This window comes from Salvelinus namaycush, chromosome 16 (genome assembly GCF_016432855.1).
Source record: "Salvelinus namaycush isolate Seneca chromosome 16, SaNama_1.0, whole genome shotgun sequence".
NCBI lineage: Eukaryota > Metazoa > Chordata > Actinopteri > Salmoniformes > Salmonidae > Salvelinus > Salvelinus namaycush.
The window spans coordinates 21,098,081-21,107,579 of record NC_052322.1 but is presented as its reverse complement, the minus strand read 5'-3'; the positions used below and the strand labels follow the sequence as shown (position 1 = coordinate 21,107,579).

General features: G+C 42.2%; 1 protein-coding gene across 2 annotated transcripts; it reads right to left on the bottom strand.

The window, feature by feature from the left end:
• Nucleotides 1-81: 81 nt before the first annotated feature.
• Nucleotides 82-9,184, bottom strand: LOC120061165 (dnaJ homolog subfamily C member 11-like). 2 transcript variants are annotated; one of them, XM_039010750.1, is made up of 16 exons: nt 9,095-9,184; nt 7,164-7,293; nt 6,932-7,005; nt 6,689-6,790; nt 6,468-6,596; nt 6,231-6,353; nt 5,936-6,009; nt 5,642-5,831; nt 5,441-5,526; nt 4,735-4,851; nt 2,416-2,571; nt 1,489-1,558; nt 1,283-1,340; nt 1,029-1,171; nt 621-750; nt 82-502 (listed from the first exon to the last, which is right to left on the bottom strand). In XM_039010750.1, exons 1-16 carry the CDS (start codon nt 9,164-9,166, stop codon nt 477-479), a joined length of 1,680 nt encoding a protein of 559 aa, XP_038866678.1. In that variant the 5' UTR covers nt 9,167-9,184; the 3' UTR covers nt 82-476. The 2 variants fall into 2 exon arrangements, with proteins under 2 accessions (XP_038866678.1, XP_038866679.1); XM_039010751.1 differs by lacking the exon at nt 4,735-4,851.
• Nucleotides 9,185-9,499: the final 315 nt, after the last annotated feature.

Sequence of the window (9,499 nt, the reverse complement as noted above, 5' to 3'; positions counted from 1 at the left end):
AGAAGGTGGGGTACACTTCCAATCAACTTTGGGTTCAACTTTTGACTAATAGTTTGTTGTACAACAAAAATGATGACAAAATATTTTTTCCAGCTCAATTTCCAAAATGGGCTATTGCAGCTTGGAAGAGATTTTAATAATATGGCAAATATACAGAGGTGCATTAATACATTCAAGAGGGTCACATAGGCACTGCAGTGCCTATACAGTACTGAGTCATCCATTACGAGCCATACCTGAAAGGGGAGAACTGAGATTACGACCATCCCATTTTGAGTGACTTTAGACTGAATTTCATTCAATAGGGCAACCCCCTGTTGAGTAAGTTTCTGCCATTTCTCCTCTTATGGACAACATAAAGAGGGGATATGCAGGACTTTTTTTTAGGACAAGGGGTAAATCGGTGTCTGTCCATCCATTGCCAAACTATCAGTTTAACGTTGTGTAATGTCCCATTCGGTCCAGAAAAGAGGTTCCTATGTGTCGGCATCAATCCTGTGAGCTACATGAGGGAAAGAGAAAAAAAAACAGCAATTGAATACTGTTGAACAGAAATACAGTATGTGTTTTAAGAAATGTAACTCATGTAGTTGAGCAGACACATTGGTAAGGCCACCTACATTGTTTTGGTATCCTGAGTGCTTCCCCTTCAGGAGAGAGGACTTGATGCATCACTCCCTGGAACTGATACAGTACCTTCAGACTCTTCTCCTCCCCCACACAGGGGTCATAGAACCCAGGTAGTCCTGACTGGGAGGACAACACAATAACAACATCAGTCATCATCACAGACCTGTCAACCCTACTTATTACACCTAAGGCAGTTTATAGTTTTATGGTGTGTTTCTGTAACCCAAAAAATGGCATTAACATTATCAGTACCATGTACTGTACCAAATATCATACTCCGAAAAAATTGGAATGGACAAAAATTACTCTAATACTGATATTTTGCATTCAGTAATGCCAAAGGGAACTCCGGGCAACTAAGTTATGATAGAGTTAGTCTAGTAACTATGGCTGTATACTTTTGTGGCCTCTGTGAGGATGAGTTTGGAGTCCTTCACCAGGCACTGCAGCGGAACAGTCACATCGATGACCTTTGCCCTCTCATGCTTCTGACTGTTGTCCGTCACAAACTTGCCATACCAGGCGTTGAGGATGATGAGACCTGATCCAGGAAACATTATCCTGTCAGCATATTGAGTCACTGAACTCATTTTATAGCTTCTATAATGTGTTCTTATACTGATCATTCTGGTGCTGACAGAAGCCCATTTACCCATTTTAGATTCCTCGGTTTCAATGATCCTGCGCACAGATTCCTGCATTAGCAAAACCTTCAGAAGGAAATCGAGATGTCAGATCAAGCTGCTAACATTCACACACAAGAGACCAATAGAGCATCTAATCATATTGTAAGGAATGTGTGTTTGCTTGATGCCGATATACATTATGTATTTCTATGAGGAGACATAGTGCACTCACAGCAGACTCTGCCTCTTGCCTCTTCCTAGCAATGTCCGAGGCTGAACTCTCCCGGTGCTTCTCCAGGTCACTAGACAGTGGAGAGGCATAATGGATGAATTAATAATACATGTATTAATAATACATTTATTGAACTTCTACAGCGTTTTTCATAATAGGAATCTCAAAGCGCTTCATAAGTAAGAAACAAACAAGCGATATGAATGCTGCATCCTCTGCAGATGGAGAGGGTCAGCTCATGGTTTGAGAGGAGAGAACTGGTCAGAGGATGGTCAATTATAGAAATGGAGTCTTGGTGAGGGCAAGTCTGGAAACCAGCCTGAGTCATATAGGCACTGGACTTCTCTTCTGCTCTGTGAAGCACCCACTTTGCACTAGAAAGCTCACAAAACAGTTCAGAATAGTATCCAGTCGTCCGCACTATGAGCCCTCTGCCTCAGCACTGCTGGATTCCTCTGTCTCTCATTATTATCACGCTTAAAGCGACTCCTCAGGTGATGTTCTCAAACGATCAGGAACTGGCAGCCAGGTGAAATAAAAAAAGCTGGTACTGAGCCCAAATGCATTTTTTTTTTTTTTTAAACAAACACTAGCCAGCTAGCTAACTAGCCAAGCCAAAAATCAGTGTCTCAAAACCACCAGATATAAGCAAATCCACAAAAATCCACAATGAGGGGAAAAAAGCACTTTAAAATATGTACAAATTTACAGGAGCTCTGTGTCTAGGCTGCTACCAGGGTGCTATGGCAACTATCAACCTAATTAGGAGGGCTTCCCAAGATTGCGTTGCACACACACACAATTTGTTTACTATGACTTCTTCTATTAGTAAAGCCAAGCCACGAAGCTGTAAGGCCATCACACAATGAGCAGTTGAAATACTGACACAAACTTTAACATGGAGTGTAGATAAGTGGGCAGTCTTACTGTTCCTTCTGGGCACGCACGTAGGGCCTGATGACGAGTCTCTGAATAGCGAGGTAGAAGACGAGTGGTCCAACTGTGGCGTAGAACACTGCACTGGGCAGGAGCTGGTCAGTCAGATGGATGGGGAAGAAATATGTCTGGCTGGCTCGGTTCAGCCTGTACAAATAAGATGCATCATCAATAACAAAGTTTCCATCTAACCATTTTTAAATGTGTGTAAAGTACCTGTTGTATTAAAAAATGTAAAATAAACTCACGACAGGCCTGATGCCGGTAAACGGTCCAAATGGCGACAGAACAAAATACGAAAGACAGGTGTGGATAACGTTTTTGTTGGTGAAATAAATCATGCGAAACAAATGGCAGTGAAAATGTTTTCTTTCACATTTGTTGATAGAATGACCATCACGTCCCAGTAAACTTGCAGTCATGCTATGATATTGTGTGGTCCTCCCATGACTTTTAAAACAATACACAATTTATTAGGCTGCAGATGAATTAAGTTACGATGAACTTCACAGGGTGGTGAACAGTCATGAGCTTGATGCTCCTTTCCAATAAATATGGAGTTTTTTTTGTATGCTGGTGACATGATGATCGGTGCTTGGCTGCCAATTGACAAATAAAAATCTCACTCTGATACATAATCATAGTGTATCTGAGCTGTTGCTAAAGTGCACGTGCCAAGACCAGAGCAGGCACACTTCCTGTTTATCACAGACTTTCTGTTTATCACAGACTTTCTGTTTATCACAGACTTTCTGTTTATCACAGACTTTCTGTTTATCACAGACTTTCTGTTTATCACAGAGTCTGGATGGGATGGAAACATACTGTAGCACTTCTGGTTTTAATTTGGTACAACAAAGTGCTTTTATACACATTAATTAATTAAGCACATCATTTATTTAGAGCTCCCGAGTGGCGCAGTGGTCTAAGGCACTGCATCTCAGTGCTAGAGGCATCACTACAGACACCCTGGTTCGAATCCAGGCTGTATGACAACAGGCCGTGATTGGGAGTCCCATAGGGCGGCGCACAATTGGTACAGCGTCATCCGGGTTTGGCCGGTGTAGGCCGTCATTGTAAATAAGAATTTGTTCTTAACTGACTTGCCTAGTTAAATAAAAGGTTACATTCAATTAAATAAAACAATCTATTCCAAGAGGCCAAAGCTGCAGGTAAATTAGAATATTCACTTAAATCTTTTGACAAATTGATGAAAACTTCACTAAATGGCTTAGCAGTTCCAACAGAAAACATGTCACTTATTCCGAACAAATGGGTCATTCTTGAATTGCGTTAGCATTTGCATCCCTCGCATTTGCAACCATGAAAAACACAAAGTCTTGTATCTCACTCATCGCAATATTTGCAGTGCGACCTCATTTCGCTGACTACCTTTAAGTACTTAGGGCAAGCTAATTGGCCCATCTTTCCCATTAGTGATGCTGAGACTCAGATTTTTCACTTTAAAAGGGATGTCAAACAAAAAACAACTATTGCAAAGTTAAGCAAACCATGGACTACTTTTAACAATTTCCACTGAACATTTTACAAAAACATTTACTTTAAGAACTGAGCAGATGCAAAGTTTGGTAACAGAATGATGGTTTGTGCCTCACTCTGTTATTGTGGAATTGCCAAGTAGTGACATGTTTTGGGGATTTAAAGATATCTATTATTTTGAATGCTAGAAAGTAAAAAATATTTAATATATTGTATAGCCAAATAACAAAGTTTTTTTTAGTATAATATGTGTCCCTAAGTCTTGTCATTTGTGTTATTGCCTTAAAATTCCCTCATTACAAAGATATACAACGACCTTGAGCATTCCCTCCAGTGGTAAACTAATTGGGGAGGGGTAGAGTTGAAAGAAAATGATTAGCTAATCACACCTTTTTAGTATGTCAAAATATAGGATTCCACTGATAATTTGGTGTGTAAATACATCATGTCATTGGTTTTACTCAATGTAAATGAAGGGAAATTAAATGGTGAGCAAAAATGATAAATCATATCACTTCAGTACATTTTTTGAAACGTGTTAATGACCTTAGTTTTGAGAATCTGTGGCCGCCATTAAAGAAAATTCTTAAATGACCTAAAATGTGTCATTGGTGTTACTACTCCTACTGATGGCACAATGTTATGATAATGGTAAAATATAGTAAGTCATTAAGTCACCATATTAGTTGATTTAGAAGATGAACAAAATACATGTAAAAAAATGCCACTACTCAAGAATAACCCAAATGCCTTATGCCAACAACTACTGTACTGAGGTTGTTTGGTTAAGAAGAACTGAGCCATACTTACTTTATTTTGAGGGAGACGCCCTGAGGCACTCCTACACTGACAGTCGCCCCCAAGACACTGTGCCGACTGATCTTTCTCTCTGCACCATACTCCACCACCGTCCCAAAAAAGCCAGCTCTACAAGACAATGACAGACAGTCAGCGAGTCTTCCTATATTGTCCGTGAACTGACCAGATGATTTATAATAAAGGTTTCAGTTCTAAGGTTTAATGGCCCCCATTTATCAAAACAAACAAATGTTCAAATCAGATTTTTTTTGGTATTTTACCCTCTTTTTCTCCCCAATTTCGTGATATCCAATTACGATCTTGCCTCATCGCTGCAACTCCCCAACAGGCTCGGGAGAGGCGAAGGTCGAGTCATGCATCCTCCGAAACATGACCCGCCAAACCGCGCTTCTTAACACCCGCCCGCTTAACCCGGAAGCCAGCTGCACCAAACATTGTTCAACTGACAAACGAAGTCAGCCTGCAGGCACCCAGCCTGCCACAAGGAGTCGCTAGAGCGGGATGGGATAAGTAAAGCCCCCCCCGGCCAAACCCACCCCTAACCCGGACAACGCTGGGTCAATTGTGTGCCACCCTATGGAACTCCCGGCCGGTTGTGACACAGCCTGGGATTGAACCCGGGTCTGTAGGGACGCCTCAGACCGCTGCACCACTCGGGAGGCCCAAATGTTCAAATCTCATTATAAAGTGGACATACTTGATTGAGCCCTTGACTTTGGTCTGGTCATCGTCCTGGAACTTGTACTGGTAGCTCATCATCATGAAGGAGTGAGGGATCCCAAGCTGCAGAGGGCCAACAAATACGGTTAGGACAGGAAATAGAGAATACATCCGTTACAGACAGCAGTCCCTTCTTATACTACAATTGCTCTATTTAATTATATTATGCTGTGCTGACCTGCATGGCCAAGGTGAAGTGGCTGGTCTTCGTGTCCCTGACGATGCTGGTGTTCATGGAGGACTGGGTGCCCCAGCGCCACTGCAGGTAGCCCATGGTGTTCTTGTCCAGGTGCCGAGCCAGCATCGTGGTGCAACCAGGCCGCACACCCCGGGACGAGAAATGGAGTCCACACTGAGCAGTCACAAAGCTGGAGAAAAACAAGTCATTCTACGTCTTTTCTGATTCAACTGTAGCCCAAACACAATGGGATGCTGCTTTACAGATTTCTAATGTTCTGGAATCTTGACTTACCAGCGAGCTGTGAGGTTACGGAATATCTTCATACCTAAGAGGGGCCCGTGTGTGTCCCCTGCCCCAAACTCCACCTGGTGGATAAACAAATAACCTCTCAGTGTAAAATAGAACTTTCACATTGTGCTACTCAGTGTAAAATAGAACACAAATGTGATAATTGTTTGTTTGCATGTATTGTAGGTGTGTGAGCATTTGAAAGCACTAGTATGCAGTGTGTGTGAGTGTGTGTGAGTGTCTATATGTGCATGTGTATATGTAGGTAGAAACTGTAAATGATTGAATGGTTCCTGACCTCCCCCCAGCCCTTAGCAGAGGTGACTCTCCGCAGTGCCACGTTAATATTTCCTCCTCCGTTTCCATTGTGGGTTGAGAGGGAGCCAGAGAGAACAGCTGTGTCTGAGGTGGTGAGGGGGGCCTGCAATAGGTAACAAATAACATTACACCTAGTTTTCCAATGTGGTGGTCTGTTAGCCAAACTTCTACCCATATTTTAAGAACTTTTCAAACCCATTTCGAGCTTTTCTATTACCTCTATGGATTGTGATATGTGCATCTTGTTGATCTCAACATGTGGGAAGCCCCCTCCAGGCACATCCTCGTAATCCTCCTCATAGTGATCAAAGAGGTCTGTGGCATCTACACCCACACTGATCATCCCCTGAATGAGACAGTCACATCAATAAATGATCATGCAACAGCAGGGTTTCAGTCCTATAGTCACTAATACAGCACACACACAAATAAACAGACCTTGGGATTGGTCCTCTGCTGTAGCCGTCTCTCCTCCCTCTCTCTCTGCAGACGCTCAAACTCCTCTCGGATCTCTACTGGTGATCTTTTTCTCTCCACCACCTGGAATCAGTAAGACATGAGCCATTTCTGCCTGATGATCAGCGACACTCATTAGCTTGACAATGAACATATATAGTACTTCCTGCCACAGTAGCCTATGTATATTATAAAGGCAAGCCCAAAAGAAAATGCTGTACTTACCTCCCATCCTTCAACATCCAGTCCTCTCTTGCCATAGATGTCATAGATAGCTCGTGACTGTGGGTCACTAAGGACTACAGGGAGAAACATGCAACTTATCAGTTCCAATGAAAGGTTCAGATACATAGAATCCAGAGACAACAACGAGCAAGTTGACCTAAATGTTCAGCTGAAACAGCGCAAAGCCATGATCGAAAAATGGCATGAAGCCACAGTCTAGGATTCTTCTTACCCTCATAAGCTTGATGCACTAGGTTAAAGAGCTGTTCCGCCTGCCTTTTCAATTCAGGGTCTCTGTGCTTGTCTGGGTGGTAGAGCATGCACAGTCGCCTGTATGACACCTTCAGTTCCTCCTGTGTTGCCTAATAGATGAACAGAAGAAAACATGAGAACTTCAACTTACTTGTGAGAAAGTACTAGCTAGTTAATATGATTCCAAGTAGACAAATACATCTTTACAACAAAGGGTTTCTAAGTGACGACCTAACATTACATGTTGCACTTGAGGCCTAACTATCAAGCCAAACAGCTAGTGCACTTGCATGTGTAACAGTCTTGCTTCCGTCCCTCTCCTTGCCCTAACCTGGGCTCGAACCAGGGACCCCTCTGAATACGACGTGTCACCCAGGAAACATTGTTACCTATCGCTCCATAAAAGCCGCAGCCCTCGCAGAGCAAGGGAGACAACTACTTCAAGGTCTCAGAGGGAATGACATCACCGAATGAAACGCTAATCGCTTGCACTGCTAACTAGCTAGCCATTTTACACCCGTTACAAAGGGGAGAACAACTGCCCTCTTTCATTGCAGCCACGGATATTCAAGGCTGACCGCGATACTGCAAGCATTGTTTGCAGAAAACAGGATCCCCATTATAGTAAATTAACAAATGTCAATCTTTACGTAAATAAAACATTCGAAGACAATCATGGTACTAATAATTGATTCTAATACACCAGATATCCTTGAACCGATCATTTTAAAATCGCAAACAAGTTTAGCCTGCAGTACCCCGGTCGGCCTTCAACTGCAGTTGCTCAATGAGAGGGGGCAGCACCGAGCTAGCCTGCAATGTTACTTCCTGGAGTAGCTCTAACTACGCATGCTATGTCTCAATGCGCTATTGAGTCTTTGCATAGGAATGGTGTCACGTGATCAGTGGCATTGTCCATTCATATATACAGTCATTGGTTTACAATTGATGCTCTCGAACACGGCCAATATCTGCATAGACGACTCAAATAATTTATAAGAGAAAAACAGACCATACCCGCCATCTATTCTACGATGGCATGGACAAAAGTCAGGGATAATGTCCTTGTCACCAGTCACTCAATGTTGGTTGGCTAGCTGCCCAACTTGTGCCAACTAACTTTACTTTGACTAGCAACGTTAGTAACACATTTATTGGTTATCAGCTAATGTTAGATACGGGTGATGTGTGTTAAACAATTGTATAAATATTGTCAGCTAACGTACATTTGGTTAGCCACATTTGATCCAAGTCTGAAATCAATGGGCTTGTTCGAGTGTTAAGGCTAAAGCAACCGACTGTAGACAGCCGAAAGTCGGACACTAATGTTGTTTTCCAACAGCAAGGCTCAGTGCAACATGGCAGTGTTGGCATTGTTTATAAAAGTTTCTTTATAATGTTGAAATAAACATCCCCCATATCACACAAACATAAATATAAGTGTATACATTGTAAAAATCAATTGGTGGGAGAGAGCCTCTAATATCAACAACGTTGTTACTGATTGACAATAGGGCCTCCCACAAAGAAGATGGCTGCAGAATGAAGTTGGGGAACAAAAGCAGAAACTTTCAGTCGACTGCAATAAAAACTTAAATGACCTTTGATCACGTTTTTTGTAGAGTTCATGCAGCCGACATGTAGACGAAAACCAGACAATGTTATCCCCATAATGCAACACACTTTGAAAGGCGTGAGCAACGATGGTCACCAACTTGACAAAAGTGATCCTCTCGAACGCGCCCAATCATAAACGGGGGTCAACTGACTTAGCTAGCTATCTGGCTAGCTAGCAAAACGGTACGCCGCCTACATTTATTTGTTCCAGAAAACTTACATCAAACCGACTATGAAATCACTTATCAAATTATCCACACATACACATCTGAACAGCATCCAAACATGCCGTACCTCTCTTCTGACATTAAGTAAAGAATAGTAATCATCGTTGTCAAATTCACCGTCTTCCAAGGCCGGCGCCATGTTTACAACCTTTCATTCCCTCTTCCGGTCTGTATCTGTCAAACCGCACCACTGTTGACACCTTGTGGACTGGATGTCTTTATCAAGCATGCCTACCAACAACATATTGACAGACTCAAAAACCAGCCCACGGCGCACCAGAAATATTTTTGCGTAAATTAGGCTATATAAATCTATTTGATCAATAATTTATCTCAAATGGACGTTATTTTTTCTTTTTATGGCACAAAAGAGTGCCTAAGAAGATGTTCAGTTAAAAATTGCAACAGCAACAACCATTTAGTGCTATTTCTGTAGCCTAATTGGCAACTGCTTAAATAGTTTGGTAAACAA